Source organism: Pristiophorus japonicus, chromosome 11, assembly GCF_044704955.1.
Source record: "Pristiophorus japonicus isolate sPriJap1 chromosome 11, sPriJap1.hap1, whole genome shotgun sequence".
In the NCBI taxonomy this organism is placed as follows: domain Eukaryota; kingdom Metazoa; phylum Chordata; class Chondrichthyes; family Pristiophoridae; genus Pristiophorus; species Pristiophorus japonicus.
The window spans coordinates 133043592-133069091 of NC_091987.1; the positions used below are offsets into that span (position 1 = coordinate 133043592).

The following is a 25500-nucleotide window of genomic DNA, read 5'->3' on the forward strand; positions in this document are numbered from 1 at the left end:
CTTAATTGGTTTTAAAGCGCTGTAGGACGTCCTGAGGTCGTGAAAGGCGTTATATAAAGCAAGTCTTTCATTGTTGTGTACGGGACCTAGTTGTGCATCAACTGGCTACTGAATTTGACAACACGACTACACTTCGAAAGTAATTGTCTGTAAAGGGCTTTTGGACGTCCTGAGCACGTATATAAATGCAATTTCATTTCATTACAACAAATCACTGGAAAATCAAGAGCTCTGCCATTCAGGTACACTCACCTTTGTGCCTGATTTTCCGATTCACGCTTCCACTGAGTGAGGCTCCGCACCGGGAGACTGGCCCACTTTAAGAAGTTTAACCCATGCTGTGCCAGCTTCGTGATTACCTGACATCAAACTGAGTGCCTGTAAGTGGACACTGTCTTACAGCCCAGCAATAGTGGCAACGCAACATTGACAGGGAAAATAATGCACTAAAAGAAAAGGTGAAACTTCTTGTTCGGGTCGATTGCAGTGACACTGGTTCTGAGACATGTTGTGCTCTTTCCACAGGATCAATGTGACTCCTTTATGTGGATCTTACTTCACTGAGCAGGGACTCACCAAGAAACAGTGGCAGTGGCGGGATTACTATCATCATGTCCACGCACCACCGTATCAGTCAATCAGCCTGAAATTGAACTCTTATATCAACATCCGAGTCATCTCACGAGACCAGATTTATACCACATTCGAAACAAAGAAAAGGAACGTAAGATTTAATATGGGAGCAAAACTTGTTGTAAGTGTCTGACAATCTTTAAAGAGTGAAATGTTCCTTATGTCTGCTATTCCCTAATAAATCACTGCACGACTGCTATTCCCTGGTAAATCACTGCATGTCTGCAGAGACAGTGGGACAAAGAGGTGGTTCCCTTGACAGGCACTGACACAGCCATCCTTGTCCTTGAAGTGGTTTAATGATCTGATCCAGGAAACTGCATTGTTTGATGACAGCCTCCCATGTAGATCATCCACATGCATCTCCTTGGAGATATTCAGGTGCAATTACCTTGGCCTGTATACCCAAATGCTGGTATCAGTGCAGCTACATCAGGTGCCTAAGGTATAAACACACTGGCCTTGTATACCTCATCACATCCTCCTCTTCCTGCTCCACAACTGGCAGATAGAGTGGAATGCCAAGTGGGACATTCATGGTGCTATTGAGGCTCCAACCTATTAAATAATAATCACTTTTATTTATATAGTGCATTTAACGTAGTAAAACGTCCCAAGGCGCTTTACAACATGTTAGATATTGACCATTAAGGGAAAGAGAGAAAGAGCGGGAGAGGAAAGTGTAAAAAGAGCTTAATGGCTCGGGTCTGAAGCGGCAGCCAAAATGCGCACGCAGATAGATACGGGCGGGAAAAAAAAGAAATTCAAATTACATTGTAAATAATACAATAATGAGTATACAATCGTAAAATCAGTATAATAAAGATTAATTATAATTAAACAAAATTAAATATATACCATAATTATAAATGAAGTTAAAATTAGAAAATCAGCAATTGAAGCAAATTAAATCAGTTATTAGTTTTCTTTAAAATTCATTCCTTCTCCACTGATTCAATTAATATGGAAGAACCAATCACCGTCCTCCATCCTTGTGATGTCATAATTTTATTACTTTTTATTTCTCATTTTGTCCCCTTGACAGGACCTGTAATAGCTCCAGGCTCGATCTGCCTCCATTGTCAGGGAGACACTTTTGTTTAAATCTCCCTTCTGCTTCTCCAGGCTCGAGCTGACCCCGTTGTCAGGATATGTTTATGTTTAAAACTCCCTCCAGCTGCTCCAGGCTCGATCTGCCTCCGTTGTCAGAGAGACGCTTATGTTTAAAACTCCCTCCAGCTGCTCCAGACACGAGCTGCCTCCATTCTCAGTATTAATTATTCAGAGTATGTTTGCCAACCACCAGTAGATGGGAGATGGGATGCACCTTTAATAAGGAATGCACTGCTTCAGTGGTGAAAACAGAAAAAAAAACAGCATATAAACTGACATTTTAATATTCATTTATGACAAATTAACTATAACGATAAGCAGACTGCCCTTTAAGAGGACCCGATATTGCTAATGGGACCTTCGAAGCATTGCCCGTTCTGCAAGGGCGTTGAGTGATTGGACCACTATTCAAGTGTTCTCAATAGATATTGGCGCCATCCCTTTTTAGAGCTTAAGGGTAGAGGTGCCAGGCTCTCACGGTCATGTGCCATCCCGAACTATATAATAGCACACTGTGCCTAAAGGAGGCAGAATAGGCGGAGGACCTGATAATCTGAGTCGTTCCAACTGATGCACAGTTGTGACTTTGCTCCCAGATAGTCCAGAACCTGCAATACTGTTTCTGATTTTTAACCTCAGCTCCACTACAGCCCAAATGTCAGTGGTTCCCTCGTTACTGGAATACTCCAAATTTACTGGTATTGAAAGGTTCAAAGCTTCACAAATATTTATACTATTATTTACCGATCGATCACTTTACAAAATTTGCTGATGTAAGTCCCCTTTATTTATTTATCCTTGCTTCCTCCTCCCCTCCAACCTCCTTCTCTTCTCAGTTATTTACAGGACGACAAATTAGACTCGTTTCTCCCTCTTACTTCCCGTGGTGGATAAGTAGGTCTTGCTCTGGCTGTTGTTGGTGCAGCGCCGCTCGAGGGACCTCTTGCACTTTTTAATTGAAGTTGAGCTCAGGTCCCAGGCCCATGAAACGGAGAGGCCAATGCGGCGGAAATCTCTCCAATCTGAGCTCTTGTTGAGCAAGACTTCAAACATTTTGCAATTTTGAGGCCGTCACATAAGCCACTCTCCCCACTGACATCACAACTGAAATATCGGACTTGTGTTGAGTGCAAGTGACATCGGCATCAAGTTTGAAAACACTTTTATATTCAGTGGCATAACATAGTCCTGCACAGAGAACTATAACCAGGAGAGCTGTCTCAATAAGCTGACCGTAACTGGTTGGCTGAGAGTGCAGAATGATGCAGCAGATTTCTGCTGAGTTGCCACAACACAGTGCCTGCGTCAGCAAGTGATGCTTAAAGAAATACTTGGGATCAAACACCAACAGCTTGCATTTCTATAGTGCCCTTACCGTAGTAAAGCATCCCAAGGTGCTTTACAGGATACCAAGCTACATAGAGATATTAGGACAGATGACCATAAGCTTGGTCAAAGAGATAGGTTTTAAGGAATATCTTAACTATAGGAGAGGTTTAGGGAGGGAGTTCCAGAGTTAGGGCCGAGACAACGGAAGGCACAGCTGCCAATGGTGGAGCGATTAAAATCAGGGATGGGCAAGAGGCCAGAATTAGAGAAGTGCAGATATGAGGGTTGTAGGGCTGGAGGAGGTTAGAGAGATAGGGAGGGGGCGAGATTATGGAAGGATTTGAAAACAAGGAGAATTTTGAAATCAAGGTGTTGCCGCACCATGAGCCAATGTAGGTCAGCTAGCACTGGGATGATGGGTGAATGGGACGGTGCGAGTTAGGACACGGGCAGCCGAGTTTTGGATGAGCTCAAGTTTATGGAGGGTGGAAGATGGGAGGCCAGCCAGGAGTGCATTGGAATGGTCAAGTCTAGAGGTAACAAAGGCATGGATGAGTGTTTCAGCAGCAGATGAGGGAGGGGGTGAGGCTATGGAAGGATTTGTAAACAAGGGGTGGAGACGGGTGATATTATGGAGGTGGAAGTAAGTCTCGGTGATGGAGCCTATTTTAAAATAATTTTATTGCATAATAGATGAGGGATTACAACATGCATTTATATAGCTACTTTAACATAATAAAATGTCTCAAGGCGCTTCACTGGAACGTTATAAAACAAACTTAGCACGAGATGTAGGGCAGAAAGAGGTAGGTTTTAAGGGCGTCTTCAAGGAGGAAAGAGGGGTAGAGAGGCGGAGAGGTTTAGGGAGGGAATTCCAGAGCTTTGGGCCTAGGCAGCTGAAGGCACAGCCACCGATGGTGGAACGATTAAAATCGGGGATGCTCAAGAGGCCAGAGGATTAAGTAGAAATGTTATAAGTATCACCTTCAGTGGCATTGTGAATTGTGAGTGGCACACATAACCCAAAGCATTGACTTCACGGCTTCTTAAAAGTATGACAGTACAACCTTCAGTCTCACCCAACAATCTCATGCAGGAGCCTTGCTCACTGCAGCCAGGGTCAGCAATAGGATCACAACACTGTGGAGTGTTGAAATCTGTGAGCTGCTCCGTGAGCATCGATCGATGCTCCCCCTGGTGGATTGACTTTCTCTGCTATCTGGTGCATCCAAGGAAGCTATTATTTAAACAGTGCCAAGGTTAAAATCTTTCTTACTACTTTTTTCTCTCCCTTTCTCTCTTCACCTCAATACAGCTGAGAGACCTCGAGCACTTCCATGCAATGTCAAAAGTCACAAGAGAAGAGAAATACCTCAATAAAGTGAACCAGAAAATCCATAAAATTCTTGAACAAATCCAACATCTTTGAATAGCCCACACTTTCAGGATGTTGACATTTCTGCCAGCTCCATCTCACCACATTCACAGTGCGACAGCAGAGACTGAAGATGGGAGCCAAAACTCCAGCGCAACTTCCCCACAGTTACAAACTAAAGGAACTATTCACAAGCGAACCACTTTCTTATCCCGAGAACACATACCCACAACTGTGAATTTGTCAATGTATTCTCACTATATAGATTCTCGTTGATCTCGGATAGTCTCAGTATATACTTTGTAGCACAGAATCACAACTAATGAACTCGTGGATAGATTTATGTTCGTGTCCACCTCTACTTAAATATAACCAATGAGATTTATGTCATTGTGCATGTATACCTGATTATAATCATGAGATCCATGTGTCTGTTCACTGCTACCTGATTGTGACCAGATGTCTGAATGCAAGAGAATTGGTAGACTACAATCAGAACTGAATTTCAGTGTGCGTGTGCAGGCTCGAGGGGCCGAATGGCCTACTCCTGCTATTTCTTATGTTTACATTAGGTACAGTCAGCAAGTTTGCAGATGATACTAAAATATGTGTAAGGGTTATGACTGTAGGAGTACAATCTTCTGCAAAAGGTTTAGATGCGCAATGGGGAAAATGGCATTTAACTTATATAATTGCAATGTCATGCATGTGGGTAGGACCAACACAGAAAATACTTATAACTTACAGGGAAGAGAACTGAAAATGAAAGAATCTGGGCATTATTGTGCACCGAGCAGTGAATCACAAGGAATGCAGAGAAGCCTTAGCCAAAGCCAATAGGGTATCGAGTGTGTATTAATACACCCATTCAGTACAAATCAAAGCAGACCATTGTGTCCTTATACAGGTTGTTGGCTAGACTCCATCTGGAGTACTGCACCTAGTTTTGGTCCCCTCACAGGGTGGGTGATATAGTGGCCTTGAAAAAGGATCAGATGAGAGCTGCAAGAATGATTCCAAGCTTAAAAAACCTCAATTGCTCAGATAGACTTAAGGCCCTGGGTCTATTTACTTTAGAGCAACGTAGACTCAGATGTGCCCTGATAGAGGTCTACAAAATAAGGATAGGAATGGATTGTGTAGTTACTGACAGGTCATTCCAGTTTGACAGATTGGGGAGAGCCAGGAGGAATGTGATTAAACTACACAAGAGTAGGAATTGACTGGATGTGAGGCATTCTTCTTTTCCCAGAGAGTGCGCACTGTGTGCTGACACTGCATGCCTTCAAAAGGGAACTAGAGCCGTTCTTGGCTGGGGCAGAGATCGCATCATATAAAAGTGGTTTAACATAAGGTACACATGGTTAATGTGATCTGGACTGGTTTTGAATGCCTGAGGGGAGTGGAGAGGAATTTCCCAGAGTATTTTTGCCCTTATTGGCCCGTTTTTTGGCCTCTCCAAGATTATTATATGGCAGGAAGGAGGGGTAGGATGTGCCTAGTCACGATGCTCCAGGCATCATGAGCGTTGGGCAGGCTTGATGAACTAGCTGGTCTTTTTCTGCCCCTCATTTTCATATTTACGTAACCTGGAAAAAAAGTCTTAGAAAAGTACCATGTCCCCTTCCCCCCAGTTCTCTGTCTTGAAGTAACCAGAGTGGAGATTTAATGCAAGTTTTGTAGTCAGTCACAGAATCGAAATGACTAATAGAAATGACAGCACAAAGGAGCCCATTCGGCCCATTGTGCCAGTGAGAAGCCCTTGAACTGGAGCCGTTTCTAATCCCATATCGCTTCATATTCTTCCTTTTCAAACACTTGCCCAGTTGCCTTTTAAATGTCTAGTCTCCGACTCAACAGTCAATTGTTCTAATAACCCGGTGTGTGAAAACATTTTTTAACTACTTCGTCTTTGTTCTTTTGGTAATGGTCCTGACTCTCTATGCACACCCTTCTTTACTAATTCACCAGCCAGCAGAAACAACCTTTCACTATTTGCCTGTACAATTTTAAAAACCTCTTAGTTCCCCTCTCCCCCAGCCATGACCTCTATTTCAGTGGCGAAAGGAACCAATTTAAAGCTTTTCTTCTTAACTATAATGGCTCATTCCTGGTATCCTCTGGTGAATCTTGACTGTTACCCTTTCCATGGCTCTTTCACCAATCACATGCCAATGGTAGAAAGCCACGCTCAAAGAGAGCATAGGTTAGGTGAATCACCGCTGGAGTTGTGGCCCTGTATCTGCCCGCACTCCCTCTCTGGGGGTATGGGATTGATGCACTTATCCTCAGTATCCTATAACTGGTACTCAAAGGAACAAATCTTGCCCACGTATCAATGGCTGAACAGTGAAATCCTGATACTGGTGGAGGATTCCCTCTCTGCTCTAGGTGCGACCAAATTATCAAGGCATTTATGAGGCAAGGGTTACAATTACAACTCTACCTAGCACAGAGGAAATCTTTCCTCAGTGTGTCCGCCAACCACACAATAGCATGTATGTAAAGGAGCACCACAGTACTTTCAGAAATTGCTGTTATATGTTCATTTATTTATCATGCAATAAATTAACCTTAATTCAAGTCTGAAATGAGGTCTGTAGCCTGCCTTTTCAGTATCGGTTAAAACCATTGTGCAAATGCATCTTTGCCATGAAGAGGATGAGTTCAAAAGCAGCACACAATTTCTTGAAAACTTTTTATTAAAACTATCAGATTGCATCGAGAAACTGAGAGGACAAGCATGTTTATATTATTAATCTCATTATATACATACAATTTACATATGTAAACCCTTTAAAACACTTCAGCAAACAAAAATAATGTAATCAGAATCAATAAATCAAGTTGTCTTGTTAGCTGTCTCTAGCCGTCTCTGGAGTAGACTACTGAAAGCATCAACTGGGAGTCAAAATTAAAAAAACTTCAGAGTATAAAATGCAGATATACCTTTGATAGTAACTGTACTGCCACACTCCTGCCCCAATTATATACACTGTAGTAAAATGTCAGTTAATTCCATACAATGAAACCAACTATGTACATCGTGCACTTCCCCCTAATTATTTTGTAGTTATTTCACAACATATACATTCATGTTACAGCATGTGTTTCAATGCAAGCTATTTTAACACAAATCCGTTTGTTGGAACAGGTGTTAACAGAAGCTGAAAACCTTCTGGACAGCACCACGTATAGACTGTAACCCCACAGAATATCCTATCCTGCACCCAAATGGACGATTTCTAGAATAGATCACTGCTGCATCCAAAGCAGTTAAGGACGTTTTAAGCCCCTCACTAAGGGAGTAACATGTCACCATCGGGCTCTCCAGTACCACCCCCAACTGCCCTCACCCCAGGGAGGAAGGGGAAGCTCGGCATTCTACGCACTGACTGCCCTACCTTAGATCAGCTAACTCAGCACAGAGCAGGGACCAACCCTTGGACTTCCCTGGTCTCTGCATTTCACTCAGAATTACCCACTGCTGAAATGGGGAGTTGCATGGAGAAGGACTTTATTGCAAAGCCAATCGAAAGCAATTCCTAAGCACTTGAGTTTCACGGAAGCTGACTCCCAACTGTGACTCCACCCCCCCCACCCGCGCACATGGTTTTATTATTTCCAATCAAGTATTTTAAATAACAACCATTAGTCCATACAGGTGATACAATAGTGAAAGACTGACGAATGGCTCTTCGTACATTTATACTGATTACCAGCCCAACTAACACCGGAGCTCGAGATTTAAAACACACACACACACACAAAGAAAAATGGGGCAAATAAAATTTCCACTGTTGTCAGTGACCAAACAGCAAACTAATTTGATACTTTTATTTCAAGATCAGCAATATGGGATTAATCTTTGCCGTGTGTGAGATTAGTTTATTAAATCAAGCTTTATTGTAGTGCAATAAAATCCTCAGGCAATCCCCAATTTAGTTTACAGCAGTGTTAAGGGACATGTAAATGACTCGTCAATGAAAGAGACCTTATTCCAATTTACCCATGTCCCCTTAACACAGTCGGTTTTAAATCGGTTAAATTGCCTATTCAAAGTACAAATTTACAAAGTTTGTTTGAGACTTGAGAAACAAGAGTTGCTTCAGTCGTATATTTACAGAGCAAATGCCTGTATCTGGCAGTGAGGTTCATATACAATTACAATGCATCTCCAAGAGTCATCTATGAGCCAATCTGTACTACAGCTACAACTGTAACTGGTTATACCTCAGCAATTGGATGGCAGTGCACAGATACCCAAGCAGACTGCAGTTCCCTTATTAAACAATGGTGGCTTCAGCCTGGGCCACTGAGCAAGAAGTTTGCATCAAACTGGTGCAGAATAGGAAGAGCAGAACATACAAGGATAGAAAACTCCCAGACCAGCACTGGCTTGGTAATTCATTACTGACCAATGCATGGGCTGAGCTGAGCCAGCTATGAAGTATAAACCCTGCGAAATCACACCACCCCAACCTCACCTCAATACAATCTCTGCAGTACCATGATGAAAACTTGACAGGGAACTTGCAGTGTGCTGGGCCACTGGTCGTTCACCTCTGGGACCGGGGCTTAACTCCAGTCCAGGCTGATGAGATCAGAGTCTCCTTTGAATTCTGACTCTAAGGGCCTTATGTGATACGAGTCTGTGCAGTCTCAATCCAGTTGTTAATTCGGCATGAGCTGACAATGACACTCAAAAGGCTGGGCGATGGAAAGGATCCAGTAGAGGACCGTTTCTGTGATTGGCGTTAGGGCTGAGGCATGGTGTCGTGGCAGAGTAGAGGGAGCTTTACTCTGAACCTAACTGTGCAATACCTCGATACTGATGCTGGGTGCCTGAAATAGGGAAGTTTCACTTCCATTCCCCAATACGAACATCCCTCACCTCGACAAGCACAAACATGGGGGTTTAAAAAAACAACTGAGACTGTGGATTACACAATACTAACACAAAAGATAAAGGGGGAGTCACTCTGAATTGTGCTCCAGGACAAGACACTTCAAACACTCCCTTTAATACCACATCAACATTCATTTACATAACTTTTACAGCCATCACCATTTCTGTAGCAATTTCAATCACATTTCCTCAGTTCAATGTACAACCTCATACCAAGTATAGAAAATATACAAATACATATACACCAGCAAAATAAACAAAAAAGAACCCTCAGGCTTTGCAACTACTTCAGGTAACCCCAGCCTCTTCAGTGATGAAGCAGAGTCTTTGGTAGGCAGGTCAGACATTAAAGAACTGACAATAGGTCAGGTCACATTTTACCTGAATTTGTGAACAATTCCATCTGGTCTCTCTTTAAGACCAGACTGTCGCGTTTTAAGGACGTGAACAGGTAAATGGTCTCATGTCAAGTTCTTCACCAAACAGCTGTAACTTTTAGACAGCACAGTTCTGCAGTGGCTACATATTACAGAGTCAGTATTCCTGAAACTCTCTTCAGCCAAGTATTTCTTTCCAAGCACCTTCCAACTCGCTCAGTGCTTCCCTCATCTAGTTGATGGCCAGCTTTAAGTGTCAGACATGTACCCATTTTCTCTCCACTGTGTAGCAGTGATTCTAATTCGAAACAGACAACAACAGGTTTACCTGCAAGTAAAGGAAGGGGATAAAGTTAGGACCATTTTGAAGGGATATGGGCGAAAGGTGTCTGCAGGTTTCTGATCTATTCCCAGTTCAAAGTGTTCTGAATTACTGGTTCCAACAATGTGGATTTTAAGAGAACTTCATTTCCTACCCAGAGTAACCTAGCCAGATTTGGCCTCCTCCACTCCAGGCCTCTCCTGTAACTCACTGACTGGGAAAAGAGTCACCAATATCCTGGAGAGCTCCCATCCCTTTTAAAGATACAGTAACTACATTTTTAAAATCAAGATATAGGTTTCTTACACACAAGGAGAATACTCGGGTCTCCTTCCTCTTGAAGCATGTAGTCAGACTGGGGTTAGAGCCAGCCTCTGTTTTGACTGGGGTTAAAATGCACTGGAGGATTGCAGCTTCGAAACAGGGCACAAAACCCCGAATCCACTTAGTTCTGTCAAGGATTGAGTGCAGCTCAATACAACCCTCATGTTAATTAAATATTAAAATATACCGCAGGGAGCGTAAACACCGGCATAGGCTGAATACAAAAGCAAAATAATGCGGATGCTGGAAATCTGAAATAACCAGCATAGACCTGTTGGGCCGAACGGCCTATTTCTCTGTACATTCTACGTAATTCTATGCATTTCAAATGGATGTTGGAAACAAATGTAAGATATAAACTCCTAACGCAAGGCGGCAAACTTTATCCCAAACCAATTTCTTGCAGGAGATAGGGAGGTGGAGAGAGTTTAACGCAAGGCTGTTTGGTTCCTTTAGCAGGTAGCTCCTGTATCTGAACTGTATTAAAATATTTGCCCCATAAGGTTCCACACTATCTCAGGTCTCCAGATTCAGCTTGTTCCACAGAAAACGTCAGCATCACAAGGGGTGCTGTGCAGGTTGTGGGAGTTATTAGAAATGACGACTAGGTACAAGCCCAACCACTTTAATAGCATTTTACTAACTTCTTGGCGCTACAACTGGATAAATTCTCATCAACAAGAATGTAAATATGTTTCATCACTGCTGGCATAGGACTTTAAAGCTAATTATTAGTAGCCATAGAATGCACTATGCACATTAAAGGTTCACTAGACTGGTTCCTGGGATGGAGGGATTGCCCTATGAGAAGAGATTGAGTAGACTAGACCTGTATTCCCTATAGTTTAGCAGAATGAGGGGTGATCTAATTGAAATATATAAAATTCTTAAGGAGCGTGACAGGGTTAATGCTGAGAAAATGTTTCCCCTGGCTGGGGCGTCTAGAACACGGGGTCGCAGTCTGAGAATAAGGGGCCGGCCATTTAGGACTGAGATGAGGAGAAATGTATTCATGCAAAGGGTTGTGAATCTTTGGAATTCTCTACCCCAGAGAGCTGTGGATGCTCAATCGTCGAGTATATTCAAGACAGAGGTTGATAAATTTGGGGGAATTAAGCGATATGGGGATAGTGCTTGAGGTAGAGTAGCTATGATCTTGTTCAATGGCAGAGTAGGCTCGAGGGGCCGAATGGCCTACTCCAGCTCCTATTTCTTATGTTCTTATGGTATTAACTCTGCCATCTTTACAAAACAGGGACTAACCATGAGCAATGCCACAGGGGATTCGCTAGCATGAGCCACGGAAATCAGTAACAAGTTAAAATAAATTTTCAGAGCACAGCCCAGGGAGTTCTGAATTGATTCCACAATATTAGGCCCAGTTCGCCAACTGAATAAGTTATACTAATGACAACTAAATTATGTACTCAGTCTGTCCACCCATGAGTAATAGTAAATAAAAACACACACCGAAGTCTTGTTTAGAAAGAGCCCGATACGAGTCATGGTTCCAGAGGCAGCCATTGAGCTCACCCTCGGAAATACCACACAAATCTGTTTATCCATCATGTTACACCTGGCTGGCCCTTACCTGGTCCATGGAGGGACAAGCTATAATCTGCAGATCCTCGCCACTGAAGTCTTCCTGCAATACGCCATGCAGCTTCTGGAATGTCTGTTGGATGTTACTCTAAAGAGAGAAAAAATACTTTCTAAGAAAAGACTGAGGACTGTTCTCAGGAAATCTCTCAGGGATGCGCCAGTATCACTGGTAACTGGGACTCGACATACCAAAAAAACAGCAGTAGCACAAGTATCTGGACACATGAATCCAAGGCTCCTGTGAGCTGTTTCACAGCTTACACCTCATTTTAAATTGTGCATTGCATACCACCACCAAATACACCTGGGGTGTGACAATGGATTTAGTATCGCACCCAAACACGACCTTCCCACATCTTACAAAGGAGGGGAGGAGCGAAACTCAGTTAAGAACATGGTTAAAATGTAATAAAAGCTTCAAAGAAACACTTCAGGATAACTACTTGCCATTATCTTATTTTTGACTATTTGGCTAAACAGCCCGCGCGTAATTTAAAGGTGGACCTGGCTACATGATGATGCATTTTCCAAGGCTGGGCATTAAACATGGTTAGTGTTTGTCCAACGTCAGTTCCTAGAGTTGTGGAAATCTGTAACAAATTGGATTCTGCCAGTGTTGTCTGAGAATTATTTAACATATTTCTGTAAGGTTAAATTCAGCATTTTTCTTTCAACAAGGCAGCAGCCTAGAACCAGATTGGTTACAATGGTGATGAGTGAACAAAGGTGGGTCTGTACCTACAAACTCCAACATTTACTTTCATTGTCAGTAGATGGCTCCGTTGGAAAACCTTAATGTCTAGGTGTTGCTCCATTTCATTCACATAGCGGTAGGATTTAGCTAAAGGAGAAACCGAGCAGCCTTGTGTAAAGGGCAGTAACCTTGATTGACAGCTCACTGGGCTGAACCAGTCACCAACAACTTGCAATTACATAATTCCTTTAGCACAGTAAAATGTCCCCAGGCGCTTCATAGGAGCGTTATTACATAAAATTGGACACCAAGCCCCATAGAAAGCTTAGTCAAAGAGATAGGTTTTAAGAAGCATCTTAAAGGAGAGAAGGATAGAGGGGTGCAGAGACTTGGGGAGCAAATTCCAGAGCTTAGGGCCTAAGGCAACTGAAGGCATGGCTGCCAATGGTAGAGCAAAGAGGTTGAATTGGAGGAGATCTTGGACGGTTGTAGGGCTGGAGGAAGTTACAGAGATGGGGGTGAAGACATGGAGGGATTTGAAAACAAGGATGAAAATGTTAAAATCGAAGTGTTGCTGGACCAGGAGCTAATGTAGGTCAGCGAGCACAGGGGTGAATGGGACTTGGTGTGAGTTAAGATACGGGCAGTGAATTTAAGGTAGGAGACAGGAAGGAACGAGAGCCAAGCCTGATCCTGGTTTCCTCCGACATCCAGCCACTCATCAGGAGCCGTAACCCTGGCGACTTTCCCCTTTCAGAGTCAGGGTGAAACAGAGTTTCACACTGTATCACAGTGCTACTCTCAGCCTTTAAACAGGGTGAGAGATGAGCTGGAGGAGACAGAGTCTATCGCCATTTCAGCTGTAATATAAGTATAATCACAGCTCAAGCTTTTTACAATTTAAGTGATTTTAAAGAGATCACAAGTTATTCACTGGAAGGTCATTAAGCTAACTATCTGAACTGCTTTGACCAGTGACCAATATTTAGCATACTTTAGCTCAGTTTGTTAGCAGTCTTGCCTCTCCCTAACCCACACACACTGAGGGTTGGGGAGAGGTTTTTTTTTTAAACTGGATAAGCCCCTCATCCCTGTAACCCCAAATGAGATCAACTGACTGAGCAGAGGGTGGACTAAAGGTTGTCTGTGCCCAAGGCTGCTGTGCTAGACTATATTTCGTCCCTCCCTGATGACCCCTAGTCTTTAATGCTGACACCTACACAGAGGAATTCAGTGTCATTACTGAAGATCAAACTACAGGTTGTACCTCTCCAATCCGGGACTCTTTAGTCCGGAAACATCCCTGGTCCGGCATCATTCCCAGTGGTGGTGGCATCCATGTTCATGGAGGTTCCCACACTGCTCATGGAGGTAAGCAGGCCAGACAAGGAAAAGTAAGGATCATTGACCTGAAACATTAACTCTGCTTCCTCTCGATGCTGCCTGACCTGCTGAGATTTCCAGCATTTTCTGTTTTTATTCCACATTCCAGCATCGCGGTATTTTTCTTGTGTAAGGGAAGGGAAGGGCAGGCTGCTGACTGAGGCGCCGAGGAATAAAAATCACAGAGATTCTGAGCGACGAAATGCTGCGCAGTCGGTTCCTGTGCAGCGCATGCGCAGAATGCGGCCAGGTTGTTGTCAGCAGTTGCCTCCATAAAAAGAGCACCAAACCAGCATCGAGAGAGAGGGAGGTCTGGAAAATTCTCTGGTCCGGCACCATTCAGATTCCAAGGGTGCCGGACAGAAGAGGTACAACCTGTATTCTGTTTGCGCCTAAAGCACCTGACAGAGCATGAGTGGAGCGCTTTTTCAGATTTAATTGGTTATAAAGGCAGACGCGGTACAAGTTACGTACGATTCAATTGCCAAAGATAAATCTGCCTTAAAACAGGGGCACCAAAGGTTCGGACTTGTTGTACAAACAAGAGCTTTACAAGAAAGATCACGACTTACCCGCACAGGTTTAAACAGGATGAACTCTGTATCTTTGTTGGACAAATACAAGGACAGACTTCTCAAGGTCAAGGGCAGTTTGCCTTTGATTGTTTTATACGTGGAGGCCACGACATCATTGATTTTTGCTAAAAATTGATCAAAAAATGTCAGTGTTTTAATATCTGCACTGTGAATACAAACCCTGCACAAGTGTTTATAGTGAGGCAGGCCATCCTACAAACCTGCTTCAGATTGGCCTTTACGCATTTACCTTTTACAGAAATGCAGCATGTCCAATCACATTGCATCAAACCCCAATTTGGCCCCCATTTATGCCGTATTGGTCAGCCTTGGCTCGCCTCTGAAACAGAAGGTCCTGAGCTCAAGCACCACCTCCAGGACTTGTGCACATAACCTATGCTGACACTGCAGTGCAGTACTGAGGGCTCGCTGCATTGTCAGATCAGGGTCCATTTACCTGTTCAAGAGGAATTCCCTTGGTGTCTTGCCACAATACTCCTCCCTCACCTAGAAACAGATTAACTGGTCATTTCCCACATTTGCTGCTCAAGAGACATTGCTACGTGAAAACTGACTGTTGAGTTTACCTACATAACAACAGCGAATGTACTTCTGGAATAATTCTTTGCGAAGCACTTTGCGACATTCTGAGGACTTGATCAGGCACTTTATAAATGTAAATTCTTTCTTTCTGCCACAGTCAATGGTGTGTCTGGGTTGAACTAACAGACCACAATCACCAGTATATATGGGTGTGGGCAGGGAAGAGAAACAATAAATGTTTTTCTTTCCTCAGAGTGGAGGTAGAATCCCAGCTCTTCACAATTGTGCAACTTGCAGTCAGAGTTCTTCTGATGAGGGAAATTACCTCCCAGATCATTATTTCATATGGGAAACAATAAAGTTTGTCTCATTATAACATTGCAATGGATATTGCTTAAAACACCATTATAAAATTTACCGCGAACAGAAACAAAAACACAACTTGAAGTAGAACTGAAGTAAAACATAGAACAGGTTAAACCGCTCTTATCCAGCACCCTCGGAACCTGGCCTGTTCTGGATAAGGGATTTTGCCGGACGAGGGGAGGTCACGTTAAATTGGATGGTGCAGGTACTGAGCAAGGGGATATCGGGGCTGGCTGGCATGGGGCTGGGAGTGTGACAGAGAGATCATGGAGGGTGGGGGGGTTGGATCACGGGGTCAGGACAACGATTGCGGGAGTCGGCAGCGAGGAAGGACTTCAATTTGTTCATGTCGGAGTTCTGCGCATGCGCTACCCGGGAATGGTGCCGGAAGAGGGGTGGAGCCGGATAAGGGAGTCCCGGATAAGGGAGATTCAACCTGTACAAACAGAATAAAATTGGATCTACCTGGCTGTGCCCAGGGCTGCTGTGCTAGACTGTATTTCGGCCCTCCCTGATGACCCATAGTCTTTAATGCTGACACCTAGACAGAGGAATTCAGTGTCATTACTGAAGATCACAGTAGGATGGTATAAACATGCAGACAGATCTGTATAAATGACTATCCCCATCTTGTTTAAAAATACACCACAGAATCTGACTGGTGCTGAATTTAACACTGCATATAAGATAAACTAGTTGCAAGAATTGTGTACGGTAGTGTAGTGGTTATGTTATTTGGACTTGTAATCCAGAGGCCTGGACTAATAATTTAGAGAACACGAGTTCAAATCCCACCGTGGTAGTCTGAGAATTTGAATTCAGTTAAGAAAAATTCTGGAAAGCTGGTATTAATAAAAGTGACCGTGAAGCTATCGCAGCTGATTTTTAGGAAGGAAACCTGCCGTCCTTAACCGGTCTGGCCTAGAATCTGACCCCAGTCCCACGCCATGGTTGTCTCTTAATTTCCTGAGTCACTCAGTTCATAAACTGTAGAAATTTACTGCACAGGAGGCCATTCGGTCCTTTGTGTCAATGCCGTCTGAAAAAGCGCTATCCGGCCCAATCCCACTTTCCAGCTGTATTGAAAGACTGTTTTACGGCAACTAAGGATGCACAATAAATGCCAGCCTTGCTCTCATCCCAAGAATGAATAACGACGTTTACACAACATGCCCCAAACTCATGTGTAAACTAGCAATATTATTTTAAGCCAGGAGAATCAATGCATTACATTGTTTCCAGTTGTTGAGTGAAGCCAATGTAAAGAAACTCCAATCAATCTAGTTCTGACGAAAGGTCATCGACCTGAAACACTAAGTATGTTCCTCTCTCCACGCTGCCTGACCTGCTGAGTATTTCCAACATTTTCTGTTCTTAATCTAGTTACCAACAGCACTCAGGTAGGCAACAAGTGGGTCAAATCTATTGTTCATTCCAATTGTGTCCAAAACCAAGAACTCTGACACATGAGAATTAAATGACAGTGCAGCTACTCTCATGCAATGTCAGCAATTAATTGTAATCCAATATAGGAAAATTGGATTGGTACATTACAAGCAATGATCCTTTTTGGTGGCTGAAGCCTAGACACGGTACTGTGTATCTATCCGAGTACGCCAACTGTTCAAGCCCAATCCTAGACCTTCTATTTAATACCAGAAGTGAAAGAATGAAGATCACTTCAGCAGCACTGACTGACACAGAGGTACAAGCATCAGGTCACAGTACAATCTGCAGCCTCCTTACTTTGGTCATGAACTCCTCCAGATTTCCCACAAAGAGTTTGGTTTGGTGCTGAATGAACTTTTCACAAGCAGACTTCAAATTACGGTCTACTTCCTTCTTCGAGTCTATATAATGTTCCTTGATCTCAGGAGACCCCTAGACGGAGATGAGAAGAGTTATCCATTCCCCACAGCAGTGGACGACTAATGTGGCTATTAGTTATTCAAATACTTACACCCATTTCAAGTCAACAATTTCTACAACGAACCAGAGTTATACTGCACGCACTCGCACGATGACCCAATTTAAATCTGTCTGGTTTATTCACGACTGTTAAATGTCCATCACATTGTACAAGGATACCCTGCGGGAGCTCTGGCACACATTTTCCTCAGTGGGAAAGGCCAAACCGGCTCACGGACTGAGGTGCATTCCACAACCCCACACTGCGTGCTCCCCATTTTCGCCAACAGCTCTCAAGAACACAGAACATACTTTGAGTCTTACCTCAAATAGGAATTCGAGGATGGAATTGTTGCTGCTGAGTCTGAATAGCCTGGGGACAGATCTGGGGTTCAGCATTTTAAATGCTGCTTCTGTAATAGAAAATATGCAAATGTTAAACAAGGTCATCACGTCAATCACGAGTGCCAAATAGAAAGGTTAAATACACTTAACTTGGCCTAAAAGAAAGGGTGTGATATACAAGTGGCCAGAAGTGAATGCAGGGTCACTCTCTGGCAAGTGCTTATTTACACAGATCTATTTATAGCAAGTTAGTTCCACACTCCCAACTGGGACCCATGCCAGTAAAGAGCATATTGTGAGCACAGAGCTGGTTATTTCCCATCCATTCATTTAATGGGCGGTAAAATCACGGACCGTATGCCAGCCATTTCCCAAAAGAAGCTTCTTTCCCAAAAGAAGCTACTGTTTTTTACTCGTATTGTTTATCCAGCTTCTCTTTAAATGCATCTATACTATGCGCCTCAACCACTCCCTGTGGTAGAGAGTTCCACATTCTCACCGCTCTCTGGGTAAAGAAGTTGTGCCTGAATTCCCTATTTGATTTTTTATTGACGATCTTATATTTATTGACCCTAGTTTTGGGCCCCCCACAAGTGGAAACATCTCTCTGTCCACCCTATCAAACCCCTTCATAATTTTAACAACCTCTATTGGGTCACCTCTCAGCCTTCTCCTGCCGTCTCTTTCCCGACAGGTATAACCTCTCAGTTCTGGCATCACCCATGTAAAGATTTTTGCACCTTCTCCAGTGCCTCGATATCCTTTATATAATATGGAGACTAGAATTGTGCACAGTACTCCAAGGAAGGGAAGTAATGAGACGTTAATTCAGTGAAACAAGTTCACGGGGGGGTCAGTGATGTCGTGGATCAAACAGTACTGCTGCAGCTTCCACAAGACTGACACATTATCTGGGGTCACTACTTCGGAACATTTTCAAAGTTGTTTTCAATGGTCAAAAGGAAATTTTCCCTTTTTCCCCATTTGAAACATGTAGAACTGGGGGAGGAAAGTGCTCAGGTTTGAGTAAAGGACAGGGATAATGGGCTTGCTGTGCATTCAAATTACATCAAGTATAAACCAAAACAGGTCTTGAATGATTCATACGGACATTTTACTAAACTACGCCAAGAAATGTTCAACAACACAATTTCATCGGTGTATCTGGACTGCCCATATTACACCAGGATGAGTCTCACTCTCCTTCATTCTGGAGTCAGTTCAGGCCTCAACACCCAATTAACAATGACAGAAGTTTAGATTTAGAATCAGTGCACAGCTGAAACTGCTTTGCCCCAATGCTAATCTTATGGTGGAAATGTGACCTAAAAAATATCTCAACACAAAAACATGAATGCAAGACACTTTGAAAGACCTGTGATACTCCAATGACAAGCCAACTATTTAGCCTGGTCCTTGCCCAGCATACAGACAGCCCCTCACCTAGAATTCAACAGCTACAACTCTGCACCCTTAAGAGGTTCGTAGTGTAATAAACTACAATACTACAAGGCTGATCATCTAATAAATTTGAAAAACATTTTCTATCTAAATGCACTCCACTTTATCCGTACTTAGATTCCACATTAGTGTCACCATGTCTCCTAATCAAGTGAAGCTGATAGACAATCGACCCAGACTTTATCCAGCCATCAAATGTGTTCTGATAATTTAACAAGAGGTAGACTTCTGCAAGGCTGAACCGACCTCACTTGCTTCTTCTCAACTCTTGCACTCTGTCTCTCGCTCCCTCCCAGAGTTTTGGCAGCTCAATGGTGAGCTACCAATGTTAACCCAGCAAAAGAAATCAAGTCTGAGCAATTAAGGCTGGAATTGAACCTTGCTCATTTTGTGTCAACCTTCACTCAGTGGGTAGCACTCTCGCCAGAGTCAGAAGGTTGTGGGTTCAAGTCCCATTCCAGGTACTTGAGCACAAAATCTCGACTGACACTTCTGTGCAGTACTGAGGGAGATGCTGTCTTTCTAATGAGACATTAAACCGAGGACCCGACTGACCACTCAGTTGGACATAAAAGATCCTATGGCTTTATGCAAAAAGCAAGGGAGTTCCCCCAGTGTCCTGACCAACAATTATCCCTCAACCGTCACCTAAAACAGATTATCTGGGCATTTATCTCATTATTGCTTGTGGGACCTTGCTGTGTGCAAATGTTTGCTGTGTTTTCCTACAACATACAACAGTGACTGCTCCTCAAAAGTCATTTGCTGGGAAACACTTTGGGATTCCTCAGATTTTGAAAGGTGTTACAGAAATGCAACAGTTGGAGCTAATAAGCCACACCAAGACTGAACCTTGCAAACCTCTTGTACTAATTTGTACCAACAGCAGCTAAGGTTGATGCCAACTGCTTGTCTGACATTCAGTTCTGGATGAGCAGAAATTTTCTCCAATTAAATATTGGGATGGCTGAGGTCATAGGGCCAAAAACTGCGGCCTCTCCAGATGTGTACAATGTGCACACGCACCCGAAGAGGCCTCGCAAAATGTCAGTTCTTGGCGTGCGATGCGCATGTGCAGAGAACTGGGTTTTGCGATCTATCAAATTTTTTTTCGACATATCGCACGCATCCCCCCTGGAAGGACATCCGCGGGGCAGATTTGCCCAACTCTTGCCCAGCAAGTGTCCTTCAAACTCTTACGCCTAGTAAAAGTAGGCGTTTACCAGCGGAAGAGCTTTAAAACATAGAAAAATTTTATTTAATCACTCATTTTTATACTAAAAATACTGTCCATTAAGGCAAGTTTATTTCTAACCCTATTAAATCTTTTTTTTAATAAAGCTTTTAATTACATTCAATTCAATGAATTTAAAAAATGTGAGGTGTTTTTTTTATTTATTGTGTTGTGTTCCTTGTTTTTGGGGGGTATTCTCATTGATAGTAATGGGAGTTCGTACAAACGGAGTTCCCATATTATCAATGAGAATACCAGATGTTCATTGGTGGTCCAGGCCCATGCGATCGCAGGATACAAATACGTACCTGGAAGACATGTTTCCGTACGCTGGACTGCAAAACTAGGCTTCCGACCACAATCCTGCGTTGATCCGGGACCACCAGATATTTTCATAAAATATTTCCGGCCGGAGGCGTTCGCCCGAAGGAAGCCTCCGACCACAATTTTCTCCCAATTGTTTTCGGTCCCCAGAACAAACTCCATTCACTAGCCGCTGACTCCATCCCTCTCTCTAACATCCGTCTGAGGCTGAACCACACTGTTTGCAACCTTGGTTTTATACTTGACCGAGATGAGCTTCTAACCACATATCCGCAGCATAACTAAGGTTGCCTATTTTCACCTCCGTCCCTGCTTCAGCTCATCCACTGCTGAAACCCTCAGCCATGCCTTTGTTACCTCTAGACTTGACTATTCTAACAAATTCCTTGCTACCCCATGTAAACTTGGTCATTCAAAACATGGGAGCCCATGTCCTAACTCGCACCAAGTCCCGTTCACCTATCACCCCTGTTCTCGCTGACCTACATTGGCTCCCGGTTAAGCAACGCCTCGATTTCAAAATTCTCATCTTTGTTTTCAAATCCCTCCATGGCCTTGCCTCTTCCTATCTCTCTAATCTCCTTCAGCTCCACAACCGTCAGAAATCTCTGCACTCCTCTAATTCTGCCCTCTTGAGCATCCCTAATTATAATCGCTCAACCATTAATGGCCATGCCTGGTGTTACCTAGGCCCTATGTTCTGTAATTCCCTTCCTAAATCTCCCAGCCTCTCTTCCCTCCTTTAAGACGCTCCTTAAAATCTACCTCTTTGACCATGCTTTTGGTCATTTGCCCTAATCTCTCCTTATGTGGCTCAGTGTCAAATTGTTGTCTTATCATACTCCTGTGAAGCAGCTTGGGATGTTTCACTACGTTAAAGGCGCTATATAAACACAAGTTGTTGTTTGATATCAACGGGCTCCTTTTTTTTTTTAATTGAAAAGGCATTAAACTAGCTCTGGTAACCTGTAACTATCAGCAGTTACATTACTTACAGATGCACATCTTCAAGACAAGGAATTTAAAAATTAAACTCCATGACCCCACAAATTGTAATACTTCTGTCAGCAGTACTGAATGTTAACAAGCAGCACAGAATAATTCCTTGATTTTTACTTACTGCGCTCAGTATTTAATACCGTCAATGCTCCATTAACATCGAAACACAGGTAGCTGGGTATTTGTGTATGCACTCTCCATCCTTATGGGCTTAAGGACAGTTACTGCCCCAGGGATTAAATTCACCCAAACAAGCTCAAATGGAAGTTTTTTTAAACTGAAGTCAAGATGAAGGGCCAAGGCCCACAGTGCAGGAGAGTAAAGACAAGATCCCTGAAGTTTGAGGTCTCTGAAGGAATGATTCCAATGAGAGATTGTTTGAAGGGGAGTGGGTAAGTAACAGCATTCTTGTATTTTAGGTGGAACGAAAGAGGAAAGTTTGGAAGAGCATGGATCATAGTGGTATCAATAAAATAGAGGGAGACAAGGAAGGTTGGGAGGGCGAGCGGGAGAGGGGGAAAAGAGCACGCCAGATATGTAGAGACAATGACTGAAGCAGAGATACAAGAATGGGATTATATAGACAACCTTTTTATTTCTTGTATCCTGTCCAGGAGTGCAAAAGGTGTTAGAATCGCCAATCCAACGTCAGAGTACTCAGGCGTTGGACAGTTTTGAGCTTTCTACAGAGGTGAGAGTTGCTGAGGAAAAGAAGTGCTTTGATAGCAAGGAAGAAATGAAGGTTCTGAGAGACAGTTCCAGCATAGAGACCAAGAACATGAAAACACGAAATAGGGTTAAGGGTTCAGCCGTTGAAAGGCAAGAAGTGCCAACCATTGGTTACTCCTAGCAAGGCAGGAAGAAACTGTCTAGAATTAAAACAAAGATTTTCACTGCCCCGTCAAAAGAAATGGAGAGATCAAGGCACAGAGATTCAGCCATTGTGAGGGCAATGGAAGGTGTGCGCAAAGCTGTGCAGCCCTGAAGGAAGCTGATCAATGTAAGAACGGACACGGCTTCAGCAGACAGCGGTTACGGGTGTAGGACAGTGGTTTCAGATCCTGGCATGGACTTCTGAGATGCCCACAGGGATGACGGATTATTCACTAAACTGGTCAAATACAGAGTGCCAGAGGTGTGTGACGAAAAGATATTACCAGTGGGCACACACACACACACACTGTAAACCCCTGGCGACTGTGGAGCAGAACTTTGCAGATGATGGGCAATTTGAGAGTCAACAACACCTTCTGTAACTCCAGTGGGTACACGGTTCGTTGGTGGGGAAGAAGCCTCAAGTTTGAGCTCAGAGTCCTGTGGCGAGACACGGCAGATTAATAGAGTGGAAACTGACTCCCAAGGTCCAACCTATTGATCAGTGGAGAGAGCTCTGACAATCTAATCAGATTCAATCCACATTGCATCAATTAAATATTCTAGACCCTTCCAAAGTTTGCCATTTTGTACCTCGAGACTGAGCAGTAGTGAGTAGGGACATTCAATAGTAAAACATTCACACTGAAGTTCTTACCTAAAATATCTCTTTAAAAACAAAAGATAGCTTATTTACGATGTTTAAAAAAAAAAGTCAGGTTATGGATCTTCGATTACTTACCGCCACCAGCTCATTGCCTCACATGTGCCGGCTGGCACACAGTTTTGCCCACGTGGTAACAGCACATACAATGGGAAAGCAAAACCATGAGTCAGCCAGCCAACAATACCACAAGGATGTATTACCCTTCACCTGTATCTCAACTAGAAACCACACAATGTGAAACAAGGAGCTTATTAATGTCCAAGTGCAATGTAGAAAGTAGTTAGTTGTTCTGGAAACTGGCAAGTAGAGCACGCAAGCATACTGTGTTATTCACTACAAAGGCTAACACACTGTTAGTATACAGTAGACAGAAAACACATCATACACACAGCAGGGTTATCCTTGTACGGTCATAGTCGACAGTACAAGTAGTTTCGCTAGACGTGCGATTACAGGATAGGAGATAATACGACTGCTTTCAAAAGCAACTCTGTCCATTCATAAATATGCCGACCTGGTAAAACCACTGCACTTATCGTCCAGTCTCACGATCAGGAGGGAAGAAGCCATCACCCAAACGCCTGCCGATAAGCTAACTCAGGGTTTCCCACTCCTGCCGGTACCTAAATTGAACGGGCTTTAGGACTCCTCCTGTTTTTGTTAAGACTGAAGTTATTGTGCTATTAAGGGCTCCAAAATCCACCTGAATTGCAGTAGAGGTGTGAGAGGAAAGGGTTAAACCAAGAAGGGTACCGTGCGTACTGGGACTCTGCAATGGTCTATGCCAGCTTTGTACATTCCTACGGTAGTTTCAAGTCGACGGGAAAAAACAACTTCTTCCATTGCTTTCAGTTGACGTTTTGCAAGGTTTTGCTGATGATAAACAGACTACACCACTACAAGTCAAGGACACCCTACGGGAAGGAATGGGAGAGACAAGCGAGGAGGACAGAAGAGTGCAAGAAATACAAGCACTGCACAAAGGCGCAAATATTTAGTTTTGAAACTAATGGCTTTGTCACCCCCTAGTGGCACATTTACATCACAGCAAGAGATCAGAAGCATTTCAAGTGATGAGCGTTCTTTTTCTAAATAACTCTGGTAAGCAGGCAGGCAGTCAGCTGTACGTAACCCTTGCTCTTTGATCAATAGCACACATATTTTAGTGCTACATTCCTATTAAAAGGAGTTCAGAGCAATGACTGCAATGTTCAACAGTAGCAGGTACAGGTCAGAGGCTAAACCTCTTCGTCTCATCTCACTGTCAAGTTGAAGGCAAATCCCTGGCACCCGTCCACATAACTGAAGAGTTAGAAAGGAGTTAGTCAACTCAATTAGGGCTTCTCTATGAATGCATGAAAGTCAGAGAGTTACAGAGAGTTGCAGAAGTAGTTAGTAAAAGGTATGACACGAGCAATCTAAAGCATGCAGGTCATTGCAAGTGAACATAGAATAAACCTGGAGTTGTGTTGAACAGTTAAAGATGGGTGGATGGGCCACCCAGCTCTACCAGCCAGCACCAAGCAGTACCTCTAGTCTTTTTAAGGTCCAGGGAAATCTCCTTAATGGCAAAGTCAGTGTGGAAAGGAGCAATCTGTTCCCGAAGGATCAAGAGGTGCTTGATAAGGAAGAGCTGACCATCCATCGGAGTCTGAAACAGAAACGCAGAGAAAGGATCAATGCTGTTCACGCAACATGCTCTCGAAAAACTGACAGACCAGTCTGTCACCATCTTGTGCAACACAAGCAGACCTTACAGCTGGGAGAAAATGCCTTTGGCTTTTATTGAAATATTTGTCATGATTACCACAGGTTTCCTGCCACTAGTGACCCTAAAATTGGGACAAATAAGACTGGTAGTAAAAGAAACACACAAACATCAGGGAGACATTAAAAAAACACATACACAGCCCAAGTTGGATGGTGACGTTAGTGAGCCAATCTGTTTTTTTATTTGGTATTTTGGGGAGAAGATGGTCAGAAGGAGGGGGAAGAGCGTCAAAGGAACAACCCCAGACACGGCACGAGAGACATGCAGACTGATTTAGCGCAGACCTATCTCAATGTAACCGCTAATGAACTGCAGACTTAAGTACAAAATGTCCTCCACCAATATGGGGCTGGGCTGCTTGTGAATAGAAGAT

General features: G+C 43.3%; 2 protein-coding genes across 3 annotated transcripts in view; one reads left to right on the forward strand and one right to left on the reverse strand.

The window, feature by feature from the left end:
- The window catches only part of LOC139275583 (glutamate-rich protein 6), a 154608-nt gene extending 147575 nt beyond the window's left edge, over nucleotides 1–7033 (forward strand). The window contains exons 12-13 of the mRNA XM_070892754.1: nucleotides 526–754; nucleotides 4391–7033. Of these exons, the coding sequence (XP_070748855.1) occupies nucleotides 526–754; nucleotides 4391–4504 (343 nt within the window). The 3' untranslated portion in view covers nucleotides 4505–7033. The remainder of the gene's footprint in view (nucleotides 1–525; nucleotides 755–4390) is intronic.
- Nucleotides 7034–7134: 101 nt separating this feature from the next.
- Nucleotides 7135–25500, reverse strand: part of cog3 (component of oligomeric golgi complex 3) — a 64030-nt gene continuing 45664 nt past the window's right edge. Inside the window, exons 17-23 of one of the 2 annotated variants that reach the window (XM_070894094.1) lie at nucleotides 24887–25007; nucleotides 17778–17866; nucleotides 17292–17426; nucleotides 16011–16086; nucleotides 14634–14761; nucleotides 11974–12072; nucleotides 7135–10064 (exon numbers count right to left, since the gene is read on the reverse strand). In XM_070894094.1, the coding sequence (XP_070750195.1) occupies nucleotides 10035–10064; nucleotides 11974–12072; nucleotides 14634–14761; nucleotides 16011–16086; nucleotides 17292–17426; nucleotides 17778–17866; nucleotides 24887–25007 (678 nt within the window). In that variant the 3' untranslated portion in view covers nucleotides 7135–10034. Of the gene's footprint in view, nucleotides 10065–11973; nucleotides 12073–14633; nucleotides 14762–15093; nucleotides 15144–16010; nucleotides 16087–17291; nucleotides 17427–17777; nucleotides 17867–24886; nucleotides 25008–25500 lie in introns of those variants that run through there. The other variant, XR_011595904.1, reaches the window with a different exon arrangement.